Below are 19,522 nucleotides of genomic sequence, written 5' to 3'. Positions count from 1 at the left end.
ATTTCCGTCCGTACACAAACACAACACAATTGGGAATGGTCTTCTAACATTGCAATTACAAACAAACAAACAAACAAACTCAAGCAGCTATCCATCCACTGTCGTCATTTATAATCAAGCAGTCGAACTAAAATAAAAGAGATCGAGTTAGCATTCATTCATCTGGATTACAACATTCACACTAATAATAAATAAATATTACAACACACAGCCAGCCAGCCAGCCCATTCTCCTCCTTCTCAGTTCACCTCGGCACAGCTACTTTACTACGTCTCCACCAGATGATCTCAACTCCCTCTCAAGCTCATCAAATTCCCATTCCCCAATCTCTTCTTCCGTTGCATACTCCTGATTTACCTTTCCGAATTCAGACTCCAGTTTTGCCAGCTCTGATTCATGGTCCAGAATCTGAGGCTCACCATCTTCTCTAGATTTTTTGGGCTCTTCTTTCCCTTGTTGTGCTGACAAAGAATCTGTAGCACTTCCCTGTGATGTTTCTTCAGAAGCCATGTCTCTCTCTTTACTGGGATTTTCCATTTCTAGAGTTGGCCTTTCGATGCGTTCAAATTCAGCCCTTAGTTTTTCAATGCTGTCAAACAGCTCTTTCACCTCCGCATTCTCTTTACTGAATGAAAGTATGCAGCAACATGAGCAATCAATATTTCTTCCACATTAGAAATGAGAGCCTGCCTGCCACAAAAAACTAAATGGGAAACACCGAATAATTTTGAACAGTCCAACCTGGAGAGTTTCCCATCTTGTGCATAGAACTGCTCTCTCATGTTGTCCACCACACTGAAGGTTGTTATTATCTAAGACAATAATATGTCAGAAAACAAGTAGGGAAAAACACGATAGTTTCTAGTAAGCATATAGTATGCCGCCATTGATGTTTAACTTCAATGCAAAGTGATCATATTATGTTTGTCATTCTGTAAATTATTGTATTATGAAACATATAGTATACTGCCCTTGGTGAAAAACTTAAAATTTGCATCCTGAATGATACTACTATTATATAAAAAAGTTAGTTTACCTTAGCTTCGTAATCCAGGTATTCCTCCTCAAGATTACTCCTTGGATTCAACAATTGAGAATCATCACTCTCCACTGTGGAAGTAAGTGATGACCTGTAGAGAATTTTGAATTAATCATGCAATACCAAAGGAAGGATAACTACAATTTTCTATAAATACAACACATGGCAATACCCTTCACTTAAACCTTTCAAGTTCTCCACATACTTTTCTATGCGATCAATATTTGGTTTTAACTCTTTCTGCGAGAAACAACAGCACAGAGAACGAGAATATTATTAGCAAATTTAATTAAGAACCAAAAGTAGATGTAGAGGGTTGCGCATTGAGGAAACTAAACGTACCTCGTATGTAGAAAGCAGTTGAGTAACCAAGTTTGTGAAGTAATCTTCATGTCTCTCCAGTTCAGCACTTTTAAATGAAGATGGAAAAATAGTTTAACGAGTAGTAAGTTCAAATGAAAATATCTAGAATAGTTATCTCTCCACCAAAGTAGGTACACATTTAAGGTAATTAACATACTTGGCTTCCTTCTCCTTAGACTCCACATGCTGACACTGTAGAGTCCAAGTATCTTCCAAAAAATTGATCCAAGTACTAAGAACATCTGCTTCTGCTCGACATGAAGAAATGGATCTTGCTAGCTCATCCTCCTGTAGAGTGGTAAAGCATGTGAAATTTGATATCAATAAGAATGATAAAGCAATATAAAAATTGCAGATAATCTAGCTGGAAATCCATATTTTCAGGTGCATAAATGGCTCACACACCTTAGCTTTCAGATGGGTAACAACTTCATCATTAGCCTCAAAGAATTGATCCCTCTCTTCAGTTATGTTATGAAGACGAGCTTTGGCACCGGATAAAGCAGTATTCACCTTCATGAAAACAATCTCCACAATTAATCACAAACAGCATACCTTCGAAATAAAATTGACTATCCAAACTCAGAAATAAAACAGAATAGCATGTCATAGGTAGCAGATTCATTGGTTTCTAGAAAATAGTCACGTGAAACATACACAAACACACATTAAAAACACAGTGTGTAGATCAATATTGAATTTGGATTATAGGTAATCATCATAACTTCTTGGAAGCTTAAATGAAAACAGCTGAAAAATGACGGTTGCTCGGAGGAGAAAAAAGATTCCATATCAAAGATAACATAGAAATGCAGGTCTTAAGGAATGGATCTATTGGTTTCTATAAAAGTCGTGGGAAATCTGGAAATTTAGGATGAAAACCTTCAACTTAAGAAGAAGAACAGCATATTACTTGCAATCATCATTAATAACAGAAAAAAGTACAAAGGAAAAGAAAGGTATTTAAATACAGCATTAAGTAAACCAAATTATTAGGACAAAAGAAATCTTGTTTATCATTGTCCCATGAATTTTTAATTTTAGATGCAATCACCTTTTTCAGTTGAACTTCAAGCTCATCCCTCTGTCTTTCAAGATCAGCAATCTCAGCTGCTAGCTCCTGAAAAAGATATTATACTGTTTAAACACTTCCTAAATATCAAGTAGTTAGCCAAAATATACTGACAACTATCAGCACAATGAAATGGCCCACTTTCTAGCACCAAAAACTTGTTCCCTTCAAGATAGAACCTTGAACATGAAAACACAAGACTAAACTTCTATTCATATTATGGCCAGTCAAGAAGGGACATTCTGTTTGTTCCACTATGTTAATCAGAGAACAGTAAAAACTAGAGTAGTAAGATAGCCCAAATCCTAAATTGATCATTTAGTAGAATTCAACACACCCAAATCTTCTTATTTTCAAGCCAGTTCTATGTATCTCTCCCAAGGACTAGCCATTTCAATAATTAAAGAAGTACTCAGCTTTCTCCAAATACACATTTTATATTTACATCTATAATATAGTCATCAAAAAGTAAAATACAAGGTTGTCACGGCGAGGTTTCTCCGGACCGCCATATCGCCTATGCGACACAGCGCCCGCTATAAATTTCTAATATTTATTATATAATAAAAAAATTATAACATTAAATTACTAGTTTCAAATAGAATATCAAATAAAGTTCTAATACAATACAAAATTATAACCTTAAATTACTAATAAAATACCAAATACCAATATATCACTATTAAAATTATAATAAAATATTTTATTTTAATAAAATAATTTAATAAATTACTGCGTAATCTTTTTATAAATATTTTTAAATAAATCTACAGTAATAATAAAATATTTTACTTTATTAATTCTCTAGCGCAGGAGCGAGGAAGAAAAAAACAGCGGTTTCTAAACCGCTTTTGCAAGTAAAAAACAAAAATCGGTTCAGTTCATAGACCGAATCGGGTCTATGACCGAAACTCGTCGTTTAGCGTCGCCATGGCTCCCCGGCATCGCTGAAGCGACGCCTAGACGTTGGCCTCGCCAAACAGCGAGGCGAACTGCCCTGGCAGTACACTATCACCGCCAGGACGCCAAGGTGTCGCCTAGGCAAAGCCATGACAAGATAGAATAACACTATTCTTTGATTGAGCCAATCTCAAATCCTAAGAAGTCCAATAGTGGTCCTAAGTCTTTGATTTGAATATGGTTGCGTAGATGCTCCTTAACTTTATACCACCATCTATATCATATCAAATGATGACAATATCATCAACATAGACAATTAAGTAAACACATTGTCCCTCTAAAGTATGTTTAAAGAATACGGTATGATCAGAAAAAACTGTCATACCAAATTCTTGAATAACAAGACTGAAACGTCCAAACCATGCATGTGGAGACTATTTCAAGCCATGGAGTGAGCAACAAAAACGATATACAAGACTAGACCCCCTCTGAACAACAAAACCAAGCGGTTGCTCCATACACACCTCTTCTTGAAGCTCACCATGGAAAGAAGGTATTCTTAATGTCAAACTAATGAAGGAGCTATAGAAAAAAAGATCAATAGAAAACATTTTGGCAATGAAAGGGAAGATTTTTGTATATTTCTCTCTATACACTTGAGTAAAGACGTTTGCAACAAGTCGAGCTTTGAGTCAATCAATACGACCATCAGGGCCAACCTTTACTGCATAAACTCATCGGAAAGCTACGGATGTCTTTCTTGGTGGCAACGGAACCAACTCCCAAGTATTGTTACATGCACAGTAGACATTACCTCCACCCAAGCCTAACACCACCCTGAATGACCTAAAGCCCCACGCCAAAGCGAGAAAAAGATACAAAGTCTATAGCAATTACAACACTACACATGGAATGAGGTAAATGTTGATAATTAAAAAAATATATATATATATATAAGGTTAGGATTACGAGTGGACCAAATACATCAACGTGGGATGACAGGTGACAGTGGAGTTGCAATCGAGGAAGGCGACCGAACCAGAGATGAGTCATCAATAGGTGCAGGTGATGGTGAAGTAGGTATGTATTGAAGTTGCTATGTATGCCGACTATAGACTTAAATGGAGGCTTGGGGATAGAGGCCACTGGAATAAGAGTCACTGGTATTAAGGATGGAGATGATGACACTTTGTAATATTGTGACAGAATATGACATCTGCTCAAAAGTAATATCGACGAGTGAAAGGAGAATAACATTTATATCTTTTTTTTAACTTGAGAATACCAACGAAAAACACATTTGATTGATTGAGGACATAATTTCTCCCAACCAGGAGAATGGTCATGATCAAAGCACGTACAACCAAATACACGGAGATGTAAAAGATATAAGGACACATTAGGCGAGAGGTGTGTAATAGGGATCTTATGACCTAGAGCAGTACTGGAAGATGATTAATAAGAAAGCATGTTGTAAGGTTAACATCAGTCCAAAATTGAAATAGGACATTATAATGTAAAAGAAGGGTACAAGCTGTTTCTATTGAATGACGATTCTTGCACTCAACTACCCTATTTTTTTTTTAGGGTGGAAGCGCAAAACAACATGAATAATCCCATAAGAAATATAGCAAGTCAAACTTTTTTAATATAGCATTATCACTCTCAAGACCTTAATAAGGGTGTGATATTGGGTACGAATTCCAGTACAGAACCTTTTTAATATAGCAAGTAAAACTTATTTTTCATTAAATAAACCCAAGTACACCGATTGAAATCATTAATAAAAGCAACAAATATTGAAAACCTGGACTTGCATAGAACGACAAGGACCACAAATATCTAAGTCTATTAATGCAAAACGTTCAAATGCTCTATTATTGATGTGTTTTGGGAAAGTATTACGAGACGGTTTTCGAAGCTCGCATGACTTAGATGGTAACAAAGACAGTAATGAAAAGTTAAGAAAAATACATTTTAATTTTGACAAATTGGGATGACCTAGTCGTTGATGAAATAGTTCAGGAGACTCAACAAAAGCAGTTGCAAAAGTAGAAAATAGACAAAGAGACTTATTTAGGTAATATAGCCATGAGTCTGTCCGGTACCAATCATCTATCCTATGTTGTGGTCCTGAATAACAAAGGAACTAATAATCAGTAAAATAAACAACCTAAATCTTTAGTAAATCGACTAAAAGATATGAGGTTAAATGGCTTTGTGGTACATAAAGGACATAATCAAGAGGTAAATTAGGTCACAAACAAACCCTACCAGTATCTTAAAGATATGCTTCATCACCATTAGCCAGAGTAACATGTGTTAGTGAATTTGACGGATGAAAAGTAGAAAACAAATAAGAATTACTTGGACATATGATCGGTTGCACCGGAATCTATAAACCATGAGCCTAATGTAGATTAAAAAGTACCGACACAGGAGGTCTAGGTATTAGGAGAGGTCAAAACTAGTGGAGAGGATGATTGCTTAAATGCTTGAAACTAAAGGAACGTATCAAAATCAGTTGACTTATAGTAATGGAGTCAGAGGATGAACATTTCATTCAAATTAGAAGCAACATTTGTCATACAAGAAGAGCGTCCATGAAGGCTATAGCAAACATCCTTTAGTATGACCATTTTTATGACTATAAGTACACCTCAAACGGAGACATCTAGTACCAATTCACTTAAAATAGTAGGCCATAAGCAGCAAAAGGGGAAAAAAAAGACCCCCAACAAAAAATTTGGTGGCGGTGGCGGCAGCGGCAGTGTGTGTGATACATGTTGGCGGCAGCGATGGACAGCTATGCCATCCAACACGTAGTGAAGAGAGGACACGCTGGTATGGGGTGTGTCAGTAACGGGCGCCATAAAAAGGTTGAAAATCGACCGAAACGGAACAGGCGTCGTCTTCCGGCGGTGGCGCGTGGAGGCATGTGTGGCGGCGGACAGCAATTCTGTCACCATATTGGAGGTGTCGGAGTGTTAGGGGTTGGATTATGATGTTGGTTGAGTGAAAAGATAATTTAAATTGGTACATGAGAAAAAAGAATAGGGTTTCGGTTGGAATAGAGCTTAGGCAGTAGCGGCTATTGGGACTCGCAGCGGCAGCGGCGGTGGCTGGAAAATATGAAGATTTATCTAAATCCCAATTTGCTCTGAATAGGGTTTTGGTTGGAATAGAACTTAGGCAGTAGCGGCTATTGGGACTCGCAGCGGTAGCGGCGGTGGCTGGAAAATATGAAGATTTATCTAAATCCCAATTTGCTCTGATACCATGTAAAGAAATAGGGGGGAAATATTTTATTTCATTCCAAAGAAAAAAATAAAGAGAAGTATACATAGATGTAGAAAAACTATCCTAATAAATTAAATCTAGTATTTTGCTATACAAAAATCCCAACTAAATCATATCTACATCTAAGTTATAGATATGGATACAGATAATATCTAACACATTTGATTCATAGTTCACGGTGGATCCCTAAAGTTTTACTTTTTTTTATTTTCTATTGATACTTGGAAAAACTGCATCAGGGGCATATGTCCCCAAAGCACAAGCAAAGCATTTTAGAAAATCATTTTCTACATCTCTCCAATATACCAAAAATAAAAAATAAATAAAATAATTACTAAATGATAATTGCCATGTTTACCCAAATATTTGCAATGGCACCAAAAAAATAATATTTTTCACATGCATCTACATCCATAAGTATGGATTGACAAAGATACCTTTTGTACTCACATATCAGGACTTAATATGCTTAGAAAGGAAAAAATCAGTTTGCAGAGATCAAACCTTTTCAATTTCACCGACTTCACTGGCTTTATTTACTCGAAACTTTAATGCATCATCTTTCTGAATCCTGACAAATGATGAATCAAAATAGAAGCACCAACATAGCAACAAGATGGTAGACACAAAATACTAACTTTAACGTGCAAACTATAATATCAAAGGTTCTATTTCTGTAAAACGACATATATGATACAAGACATGGTATCAATAGAGTTTATATTCCTCCTAGAAGTGATGCGACACTCTATATAATATTTTTCCTCAATATTAGTAGACTGTATTTACAGATGAAAGTGTCATAGAATACTTCCAGAATACTATAAAATAACAGGATAGTCAAAGGGATCATTGTACGATATAATTGTCATGACTGATATTAACACATTTTGAAGCTTTCCAATCTAGTAGTCTTCATTGTATGGTATCATCAAGAAAAGGATAGATATCATTCACTGGAAAGTGATTTGTGTATTAAATACTAGAATGGACATCAAATTCACAATCAATGAAGCAGATACAAGTGCTGTCCAAAAGAAATCAATCTAAAATAGCTGCAAAAAAAAGTATTTAAGGTAAAACTAAATATTTCATAAAGGATCAAATATAACTAGAGGAAAAAAAGTACAATTAGAGCACATAGTGGATAATTACTATGCAGAGCATATCTAAGTAGTATGAAATCAAACCTATAAAAAAGTAAAGGGTGTGTTTGTTTGTGGGTTTTAGTTTTTGGGTTTGGATTTTTAAATAATAAAAAGTTTTTTGATGTAATATAAATAGAGATTGATGTGATGTTTTGAATGTAAAATAAATTTTTAGTATAATATAAAAAAAGAAAAATAATTGTTTAATGTGATATTTTTGGAGGAAAAAAAGAATTTGAATAATAAAAACCTGCGGTAAAACTCACAAAAGAACACAACCTAAAGAGTAAATCAGCTTGAGAAAATTTAGTATAATAGTGAAACAGTAAAGGAGAAGAAGAAGAAGAAGAAACTGAATAAACAAAGTTCCCTTTTCATACACAATTTTATACCTGTTATCCGAGATACGCTTCTCAGCTTTTGCAGAGGAACTTGCCAAAGATTCCAACAGGATTTTTAACTTATCAATCTGACATGTTCAGAATAAAAGTGAGATATCTTGCCTACCAAGTGATTGTAAATTTATCAGCAACTTGATGCATATTATGTTTTGAGAATTTCTAGAAACCAAGAGATAAGTTGTCGGCACATGAAATTTTTTGTTCATATATTTGAACATGAAGCTGATCATACTAAAATCATTAAGTTTACAAGAAGTCAAAAACTTAAAAATAGCAGAGAATGACAATGTAAGCATCTCCAAAATTCAGAAAGCATGATGAATAACTATGGTCAAACGATTTGCACAATTAAAACACATGTAATGTACTAGTAACAAGACATGAACATTAAAAGGTTCACTGCTGGAAAAACAACTGAAGCCTCAAAAGATAGCTACTTCTACAATAATGATACAGGGATATGCTTTTTGAATTTGAACTATCTTGCAGAATTTAGAATATAGTAAAAGGAGCACAAGTTCCCAGGGTTCACCTTTTGGGTATGAATTTCAGCTGTATCTCCGTATTTAAGAGCTTTCTTTTTCTGTAAAAGAGCTTCTAACCTGGAACATATTCTGATGTGTGCAAGTGCTTCTTTAAGATCCTAAACACGGAAAATAAGTAGAATACATTATGAGTTAACAGCCAGCACTGCACAGAACTCTGCGATAGGCATTTTGTCAGATCAACAAAGAAAATACAAATGATGTTCTAGAGTATATCACTCCCAACTCTTACCCTTGTACAGACCCTAGAACTAAACTGGGAAGAAATTTCTTTTAACTAGAGTATATCTATCTTATAATGAACTCAATATTTCTACTTTTAGCTTCAGCTACTCAAAAGTTCTAAATCCATCATGAGAAAAGTTCTATATTTATAATTCTCATTGATGCATTGGGTATAAATAGAGCACAAGGGTAGGAATTAATTACAATAGGAGCTAATGAGAGATCTAATCTAAGAGACAATAAAGGATAAATTTCCAACAGCCCCCCGCTGTGTCAACCGGGGAAAGACCGGACATTAGACTGGAACGAAAATCATTGAGACATCATCTGGCAATCCTTTGGTGAAGATACCTGCATATTGAAGGAAAGTTGAAATGAGAAGCACACACGACTCCAAGCGCTACCCGCTCGCAAACAAAGTGTAGAGCAATCTTGACATGATTGGTATGTTAATGTTGCATCGGTTAGCAAGAGAGGTAGACTATGCTGATGCTGTCAGTGGACAACTATGGCTTCATTGAAAGGTTGGCAGAGTTTGGGTAGAAGTTGAAGAAGCCAACAAATTTCTGCAATGGCATTGGCCACTTTGCTGTATTCAACCTCAACACTCTAGAGTGAGATACCATGTGAAGCTGTTTGGAAGAGTGTGAGATGAGATTGTTGTTGAGGAAAACACAGAGGCTGGAGATGGAGCAACTTCCAATCAGCATTGGAGTAGACAATGAGTGCACATATAGATCCACAAGACAGCTAAAGGCGGTTAAGAAAGGAATCCGGAGCTCCATCTTAAACCAATTGGTGATAGGAGAAGTTGTCCTTTAGTTCCCTTTAATACAAGGTTAAAGGGCAACTCCTCCTATCACCAATTGGTTTTAGGATGGAGCCCTAGATTCCTTTTTTAACAACGGTTATTAGAGTCATAGTGCCCGTATAGAGTATTGATCCTGGTTAGGATTTCGAGATTGTCATCTCGAGGGAGAGTTTTGAATATTGTCCTACGTAAGAAAAATGTGAGAACTCCCTATTGTTTACAATGGTGAATGGCTACTCTACTTAATACCAATTGGTTTTAAGTTGGAATCCATATCCTTTCTTAACAAAGACCATGCTTTTTACATAAATCAAAATCTTCTTGACAAGAGAGATGTTCACTAGGTCATGCATGTGTAAGCACACTTGTTTTACCGCATGAATGATGTCAAGCCAAGTGAGGGTGAGGTATTGCGTTGCACCAAGTACCAACCAGACTCCGATAAAGTGTTGGATCAGCTACTAGATCATCAGTTGTGGATAAAAAATTTGAGCAGATGTGGATAAAAAGTTTGAGCAGATGCGGATAAGTGTGGTGCAAGAGTTGCTCTAGGTTACTTTGGCATACCTCTAGTATTTCAACAATGTACTTCTCTAGTAAGATAAAAATGCCACGAGGTAATGCAGAGTGCCGAATCAAACATCCAAAACTCCTGCTAGAGAGCTGTAATAACTCGGTGAAAAATGAGCCGATGATGAAGTTGTGAGGGTAATGTCATCGACATACAAAAACAAGTAGACAGCCTCAGAGTCTTTGTTGTAGATGAAGGGGAACATGTCACACTTGGAGCCATGGAAACTAATGGAGAGCATGAAGGCTTAGAATCGGTTCTACCAAGCACACAACACCCGTTCAAGTGCATAAAACAGCTTCTTGGGATTGCATGGAGTCAACGAAGCCAAATGGGTGCTGACAGAACACAGGCTTGGTAAGCATCATCATGTAAGAATGCATTTTTTACATCCGGTTGATGGATAGACCAATTTTTATAGACAACAAGGGAAAGAATGTTTGGATGGCTAAGACTTGACAACGGAGCTAAAGTCTCATCATAGTCAAGGTAGACTAAAATGTCGGTGAAAATCCAATTCAACTTAAAATAAGTAGTAAGCAAACAAAAAACATGCTAGTACTTAGGTTATCAATCGCGAGTGTCAAGAAGAACAACTCACCGAACACTTAACTATATTCACATAAATGGAAAATTACCTTAAAAATTGGGTTCTTAGTATACCAACCCTTGAAATCTATAGGTTAACTATCATCGCGATTCGCGATCATGAGGCATCTAGCAAGATGGAACTCTTATGTGACCCCTCCCACGTAGCACTCTCGCGTATAACTCTACATATATACTGCCAAATACTCCTCCCCCTTTATATTCTTTCTTATTTCCAAGTCTAACAAATATATCCCCATCATCTATCTACCACCTCACTCAATCTGTGAACCACGAAGAATAATGCCATTTATTGCCACTTTGCCTAAACACAATTTCCATAGGCAAAACACCAGCGATTCATACAATTCAAACACCATTATTTCACTTTTATCATGTTCCATTCGTAGTGTAATTTTAGGTGTAAGATATATTCAATTTCATTATCGTGATTTCATAAACTCGTGTGCACTCTTGGTTGAATCTTCCCATCAACAATAAATTTCCCGAGTTCAACCACTCAATCACCAATTAACATGAAAAAATTATTATTTTGATTGTTTTTAGGTTACGATATACATTATTTTAATTAGCAATTCTAACCTCACATTATTCTTTTATCCATACCAAAATCATGCTATCATTGTGCGTATGCTGATTGTGGATAGTACGGAAGCTAGATGATTTGATTATTGCTAAAACCATAAAAGTGGCAGCCTCCCGTTCAACTACAACTATTTTTCTGTTGATGTCACCGATAGGACCAGAGAGAAAGAGGCAACTAAGTATATGGGGTATCGTCGGTTCGGAGAGAGGGAGCTTGTCCCCGAAAATGCCTCCTTCCTTTTCTTTCTTTCAAGTTGGGGTTTATTGTTCCTTAGTCGGGATAAAACAAGGAAGAAACCTATGTGGTGGGTTCAACTCCAAGAATGAGAGAATACCATATATGATATTTCTCATTGATGCACTAAGTATATATAGAGTACAAGGGAGAAGTTAATTACAGCAGCTAATTTAGGAGCTAATGGGGGAACCAATTTAGGTGATAATCATGGCTAAAACTCAAGCATTCTATTCAAGAATAAACATTGAATGCTCTCTCTTGCTCAAAAGTGCCCAAATCCTCTCAACTCTTCCACAAATCCCCAGGTATTTTATTGATTAATGATTTGATCATCTATTCCTGTCAATGATAACTATCTTTAAACACATATGGTTTGTTCACTTTGTTTTTTTGAGTTGATGTATTTTTTAAGTTAGGTAAAGGGAATTTTGTTGCTAATATAAAAAATAATATTTTGTATTGAATGTTGACTTTTTGTGAGTGAATAAAGTATATATATATCTCATATTGTGTTAATGTGTGTATATTATATTTTTTTAATAATATTTATGGAGAATCGTACAACCTAAAAATACTAAGTGAACAAACCAATAGTTGATGTTCCAAATTTGAGCATTATTTTATCCATCCGTTCCTTTTCATTCTCTCTTTGTAGTCACCAACACTAGAGCCACAACCACCACCAATCATTGTTTTCCTCTGTTCTCAAAACCTCCACCATGACAAATTCTATGTAGAGCCATTTTTCGAAACTAACATTGTCCTTCCACAAACCTTGAATATACACAAGCTACACATCGTGATGTAGAAAAGAAAAGCTAACAAGGAGAACTTGATATTATCCATGTAAAGCAACCAAAAGCTTACAACCTAGTGGAGTTTTTTTTTTTTGAGTTTCACATGGAGATGACAAAGATGACCAGTGAAGAACTTGATATTATCCATGCTTAAGATGATCAAAGTAGTTGATAGTTATCTAGTAATATTAAGATGCTATATACCTGATGTAGGTTTCATACATATTTAGCAATTACCCAGAATATTGAGGGGCAAAAAATCTGCACAAGGATTTTTATTTTCATCTTTACCTTATGATAATACCCTATAAGTAGAGTGATTCTATACAATTGAACGGAATTCATTCTTATTTCCAACAGTCAGAGTGTGTTTGGGTATGATTTCAAACTTATTTCAACACTATTGAGCCCGCACGGTTCTCAACAAAAATACATTATTTTGTCTCACAAAACATCGCATCAAAATACTATTTAAACCAAAACTCAAATCAAAACTCCACTCATATCAAAACCAAACAAACCCTACCTTTTAAACTTCATTTGGAATTTCATACAGCAACTTAAAATAGAGAATTTTAGGAATAAGGAGCAGCAGCAGCAGCTTGAACAAATCATGTTAGCTAACTATAACCCACAGGATATCCCTTTTCCCAATTGTAAAATAAACAAAATTTTATTTTCAAAACTAAGCACTAAGCACATGATATGATGACAACATAACTAAGTCCGCTAAATTGCGAAAACCTAAGGACTATGATAAAAGCCCTCATTAGCATTGGAATGGAGATTATTAGTATTGGAAGCAAAACACTTGAGTATAACTAGATCCGTTGAGACATACCCTCACCAGTTTCATATTTTTCCTGAAAGACAAATTAAAACATCACCCAAAATGGCTTTCAGTGATTAAAAAGGAAGGAACAGCTGGTACTCACCTCTATTTTTGGGCCGGAGCTTTTCTTAACATTCATTTCATGATCATCACCATGCCGAGCGTGTGCAGATCCTAATTCATCAAGCTGTTTCTTTAGTGTGAAAATATCAGCATCAATTCTGTTTGGAGACATAAAATTGCAAAAAACCAATAAGAAAGAACTCATCCTGCCAAGTGGAAACCCCACCTCACCATGTCTTTTAAAGAATCTATAATCTCTAATTAAGGTCAGCTAGGTGCATATTATCATTTTCAGAAACTTCTTCATACAGAAAAAAGTGTGTGAATATATACACACATATATATATAATCCGAACTCAAGATTAAATGACTTAATTATACCATTATTAACTCAAGCTCAACTGGATTGGTGCAGTTATAGCAGAGAAACAGTTCCTACCATACAAATAGTTTTTTCTATCGTTTCTCATTTCATAAGATCATATAAAAACATAGAGTAATATTTATCTATAACAATTATAACGTATTGCATAAGAAAATGAACTAAAGGGTGTGTTCCTTTAAGGCTTGGGTGTTTCCCAGCGTCGTTTTTGGCGACGCCTGGACGCCGACCTCGCCAAATGGCGAGGCGACATTTCCTGGCGGTAATGGTGCATTGCCAGGACGCCAAGGCGTCACCTATACGACGCCGTGACAACAAAAACTTCCACTTCTAGTAAACTTGCTTGCATCTAGCAATTGTCTTCTTTCATTACTATGAATAATGCAAATATCTATACAAGACTACTACTAGCTAATAATTTTCCCTAAATTCTCTAAGCCGTCTCAATCTTCTTAAAATAATGGTCATTCTATCAAACTATTGTATTCGGATTTTCAAACACTCCAATAATAATATTTCTAAATCTGTATTCCATGGTGCACCCCACGACCCTCTATCAACTACTATAATATTTAAATGACAAAATAACTCTTCACAGCCTTCCAATAAAAAAGTAACATAATATTAAAGAAAAGGAAATAACCCAGATCTTCACACCAAATCATCTTAAAATATAGAATTAAACAGAACTAACACATACCAAAGACTTCCATTCTACAACCCACAAATTTATATCCACTTATCTTTTACTTATCAACAACTAGATAGAGGAAAATGCACAAGAAAAAATACATTGAAACTTTAATCAATCATACCTTTGAATATCAGCATTGACTTTCAACCCTGTGATGGCTCCTTCAGCAAACTGAAGCAATTCCTCCCTCTTCACCTGCTCAAACAACAATCTGATCACTGATAAGCTTTATAAATTACATCACATGATGCATGGAAAGATATGCCACTAGTGTCTTTAGTTTGTTTCGCAGAAGCTCAAACTATAGCTCCTTCTACTCAACGCAGCCTAAATGCAATCTACAAGATATTTCCTAAACTAAGAAATATTACTGCAAATTGATCAAATTGAGCTCCATCTTGTACCAGTACTTCATCTTGGTAGCGTGAAAAAGCTTTAGCAAGATCCTGAATGCTGCTCACGATTGCATAGTGCACTTCCTTCCCTCCAGTCAAACAGAGACTGCACAAGCCCAAATAACAAGGGTGATAATATGTCATCTCATATGCTCCAATAACAGAGATTAATGAAATTTTCTGGGATGAAACATATATTAACAACAGCTGAAAAAGGGAATAAAAAAAGTGAACTTACCCAAACAATTCAAGGAGCATGGAAACTTCTTTATCATTTGGGGCTTCAAGAATCTAAATCAAAACAGATTTTATGAACAAATCCATAAATGTAGCTCAGGGCAACCAGTAATACACTAATTAGCATTGATGGCCTGCTAGTGTACAAATAAAACAACACTGTACTTCATGACAGAGCCAAACCAAAATGAAATTAAAAGATCTTTCCAATTGAAACTTATTTCAAATATATGAGGAAATTTAACAGTCAGCATCCCCATAGACACAGAAGCAAATGGATTGAAAGTTTGAAACCCAAGATCTCCTCTAAAGAGATATTGGATGAAAACTACTGGAGTGTCCCCTTGAGATAATACATATATACGATGTTAAGCCAAACATGGCATAAAAATTAAACCAAACGTATATAAGAAACAGCAATATTCCCTTAGCTAGTCAACTGTATTATTTGGTCAAGAAAGGTTTGCTGTTGTTACCAGTACAAAGAAGTACTTTTATGACATTGGATGAATGAATTTAAAGTTCATCAATTACATATAACCTAGCTTCAGAAAAATGCATTTACTGAAATGAGGCAAGACGGGATTACATACCATACATATTGATATTCCCTCCAAAGCCTGGCTGTACAGGAATACATCACGAAAAGTCAAAGGATCACCACCCATATCTGAGTCATAGTACAATACCTGTGAATATGGATATGATTAAATGACAACATCTGAATTCATGATAAAATGATACAACAAAAAAAAAAACACAGGGAAAATAGATAAATAAAAGAATAAACAAGGTTATAATGTATCATGAATAGAAGAAAGACAGATTTACATGATTCATATGACAACATTAAGGCATATTCCTATTTTAAAATAGAAGACAAGTTAAACAAATCACAGCAGAGAACACCGTATATACCTGAAGACCATCTAGGTGACTATATTGTTTGTGGGAATAACTGAGCATCTATCCATAAAAGAGAAGGTTACATCTAGATAGCACGCTAAGGAAATCTACACAATACAATATGAGATACAGAAAAACCAAGGGCATACATTGTTCTAAGTAAATAACTCATGCATGTAAAACAGCTTCCGGCTATAAAGTCAAGCAGCATACCTGCTAATAGTGTGACAAGGAGTTAAACATTACCAGGACATGCAATTGCCATGGTTCTAATAACCACATGAAAAGAGAAACACAAGATTTGGGCTTGATAAATATACCTCAGGAAGATCCTAGGTGTGGCTCTTTCTAATCCAAATCATGGTTAGATTTCTCTGTAAAGTGTATGGGGCAAATGCCAAACATTTCAAATATATTTGGCATATACAAATTTTAATTAGGTGTATTCAGACATTGAGATTAATTTGGCTGAGTTTAAATTAAAAGTTCAATTTAATGAAAGCACATTCTTGTAATCTTCTCTACACTTTGTATGCCATGTATGAAGATGTTTCCAAATGAAATGTCATCAATGAAGATTACATTTCCAAATTATATGCACTCCCCTATTAAAAAGAATACCCACCCTGATCTAAAGAGTAAAGAATCTCCTAAACCCCAAAAGACTTTGTTGACTTTCCTATGAAGCATAGCAAGAAGAACATCAAGAAGAGTAGCAACCAGCCTATCATCAGTTGGAGCTCACCATAGGTTGCTTTCTGGGGCTGTCCTTTCGTTCATCAATTTGTGGCTGTTGCTCAGTGCTCTTACTTTTATCCTCAAATGTACTAATAGAAGATTTTTCACTTTCTTTCAGAGCAACTAACCATCGCTTCATCAGCTCAATTCTCTCACGACCCCTGCATGAAACAGACGCCTCTTCCAACCTCTTCACGGTCTGCTTAAAACTTCTATAGTTCGGACCACCCTGAAGGATTAAGTGGGGAATATAAGTAAATGCTGAACAGTATGCCCCCAACCCACCCCCCGAAAAAAAATTAATAATAATAATGGAAGAGAGAATGACAGTCTATGTTTAAGATTAAATTATCGCAGCAACTATGCAGACACTAAACTAAAATATAACGCCCATACTTGCAGCAATTCAAGAATATCTTTCCTCTCTTCAAAAATAATAATCATCATGATAATAATAATAATATAAAAAAAAAAAGTTTCACCATCGCCCCAATTCATAAACAAAAGATTACTTAACCCTCTATATACTTTTGCATATCCAAAAATAGTGTGTATAACAATGCATCAGAAATTGTAAACGCTATCAGTCACCCATTAAAAAAAAGTATGTAATGAAAGACTAGAACTTATGGCATAAATTTAGTTTAAAAGTCAACAGCTAAAACTGTATCAAATGTTTAGAGTACTCCATATCTTAATATATACAATATAAGCATCAATTTCATACTTTAAATCTTTTTTTTTTTTTTTTTTCCCTCTCACAAAAAATAAAAATGATGAAAATAAACATCTTTATGGCATCTTATACCTTCAAACTAGTCATTCATATGCACAACATTGAAACCTAAACGAACCTTTAACATAACCTTGCTGTGTATATGATGAATTCATGATTGATAAGGCCCTAACAAACACCTAAATTTTCTAAACCACTCATATATGTCACCTGAAAGGGGAAAGCTCATGTTCACATAACTATTCTCTCTCCCAGTACAAGTTCTTGCCACACATTTCAACTAAACTATAGATACATATACTATCGCTTCCAAAGTTGCAACACTCAATTATTGGAAATATAAAATGAAACTATTGATTGTTACATTCAATTTCGAATTGCACTGTTCCATTTCACCCCAACTCACCGCTGACCTAAATCAACCAATCCGCAAAATTGATAGAAAAAAAAAAAAGAATTGACGGGAGGCTAGAATATAAGCAAACTTACAATGCGATCTTGGAGAATTTTAGCGCCCTCGGCGACGGCCTGGCCAGCGTGATGGACGACGGAGTCAGCATAGTTCTTGAAGGTGAGGGTAAGGTTGTTCTTGTTGCCCACCTCCACAGCCTTGTTTACAGCCGATCGCAACCACGACATTGGCGATATCCCAATTCAGTCCTGACCTAACCTAATCTCGTTGTGGAATTTTATCGAGTAGAATCGCAGACGGTTGCGGTATCAGATCATATGACTGAAGCGAATTGCTGTTTTGGTCATCGTTTTCAAAATTGGGAACTGCGGCCATCGCTTTTATTATTATTATTATTTTTATTATTATTAACATATCATCAATACAATACACCGTTTAGAGTGACGATGAAATAAATGGTCAGATAAGGTATAATATTCTTCAATATATCCTCTAGCTTTAAAAAGATAAAATGGGAAAAACAGTACAGTATAATTAAAAAAATTCTTCCTCCTCCTCAGTACCACCACAGTCTTGTTTACTATTTTTATCAGTCCTAAAATAATAGTCTTATTTTCATAAATAACCATATCACTGTATAATTTCTCTTACTCTTTCATTATTATTACACAATTGTCACTATTTTTTACACTAATACACTCACAAGGGCAAAAATATCTTTTGTCTATACTTTTTACTCACTATCAATATAATGCTCCCTCCGTCCCATTGAAATGTTGTCATTTTTCATTTTCGTCTGTCTCAAACAAGATTATCATTTTCTAATTTAGTAATTGTACTACATACCTAACATAATAAATACCCTTCCAATTTACACTATATTACACAAATGTCATTACTTTTATATTATACAATACTAATAGGGGTATTTTCGTCTTTTTCACTACAACTCCTTATAATACTAATATTCAAAAATTTACGTGCAAAAAGTAAACGACAATCTTGCACCGGGACGGAGGGAGTATCAATATTCTTTAAATTTTGTGTCCAATACAATCAAGACTATAGTTTCAGGCCGAAAAAAATATATTAATAAAATAATTATAGTATAATAATACAAATAATTATAACTGTGCATGGAAAATAAATACTTAAATCATTATAAATATTTTTTTATAGTGACGAAAATAACAAGAATCTATAAAATACATGCGTTATAAAAGAGAACTTCTGTAAAATTTCTCAATCTTATTTTCCTTCCCTAAAATTCTCTCATCATATAATTATATTTTTGTAACTTTCAAATTTCATTTTTACACTCCAACAACATACAAATTCACAAAATTATCAAATCTATTCAAAATTTCGAACTTGTGCTGCCCTAATGAGATTTGTTCGACAGAAATCACCACCATTGCCGTCGCCGTCGTCGCCATGTCGTCCGCCCACAATGACTCCCATCAAAATTAAGTGTGTGTTTTGACTTAATGTTATTTTATAATTTTGATTTTATTTTGTAATAT

General features: G+C 35.0%; 1 protein-coding gene across 2 annotated transcripts; it reads right to left on the bottom strand.

The window, feature by feature from the left end:
- Nucleotides 1-29: 29 nt before the first annotated feature.
- Nucleotides 30-18,377, bottom strand: LOC127259395 (uncharacterized). 2 transcript variants are annotated; one of them, XM_051286711.1, is made up of 18 exons: nt 18,077-18,377; nt 16,859-17,080; nt 15,801-15,896; nt 15,209-15,261; nt 14,986-15,076; nt 14,697-14,770; nt 13,540-13,657; nt 8,756-8,866; nt 8,215-8,291; nt 7,179-7,245; nt 2,457-2,522; nt 1,808-1,915; nt 1,560-1,690; nt 1,382-1,448; nt 1,212-1,279; nt 1,037-1,130; nt 742-812; nt 30-625 (listed from the first exon to the last, which is right to left on the bottom strand). In XM_051286711.1, exons 1-18 carry the CDS (start codon nt 18,224-18,226, stop codon nt 259-261), a joined length of 2,031 nt encoding a protein of 676 aa, XP_051142668.1. In that variant the 5' UTR covers nt 18,227-18,377; the 3' UTR covers nt 30-258. The 2 variants fall into 2 exon arrangements, with proteins under 2 accessions (XP_051142668.1, XP_051142667.1); XM_051286710.1 differs by having other exon boundaries at nt 14,980-15,076; nt 18,077-18,376.
- Nucleotides 18,378-19,522: the final 1,145 nt, after the last annotated feature.

This window comes from Andrographis paniculata, unplaced genomic scaffold (assembly GCF_009805555.1).
Source record: "Andrographis paniculata isolate CXL003 unplaced genomic scaffold, ASM980555v1 Contig60END, whole genome shotgun sequence".
Lineage (NCBI taxonomy): Eukaryota > Viridiplantae > Streptophyta > Magnoliopsida > Lamiales > Acanthaceae > Andrographis > Andrographis paniculata.
The sequence above is the reverse complement of the archived record's forward strand: the minus strand, read 5'-3'. Positions and strand labels throughout refer to the sequence as shown.

Excerpts from the sequence above, each read along its gene's own strand:
- LOC127259395 (XM_051286710.1), bottom strand. The coding sequence starts at position 18,226 with ATGTCGTGGTTGCGATCGGCTGTAAACAAGGCTGTGGAGGTGGGCAAC. Across the intron at positions 7,246-8,214 it reads AAGCGTATCTCGGATAACAG|GATTCAGAAAGATGATGCAT; the intron begins GTATAAAATTGT and ends ATCATTTGTCAG. Across the intron at positions 1,449-1,559 it reads TCTAAGGAGAAGGAAGCCAA|TGCTGAACTGGAGAGACATG; the intron begins GTATGTTAATTA and ends TTCATTTAAAAG.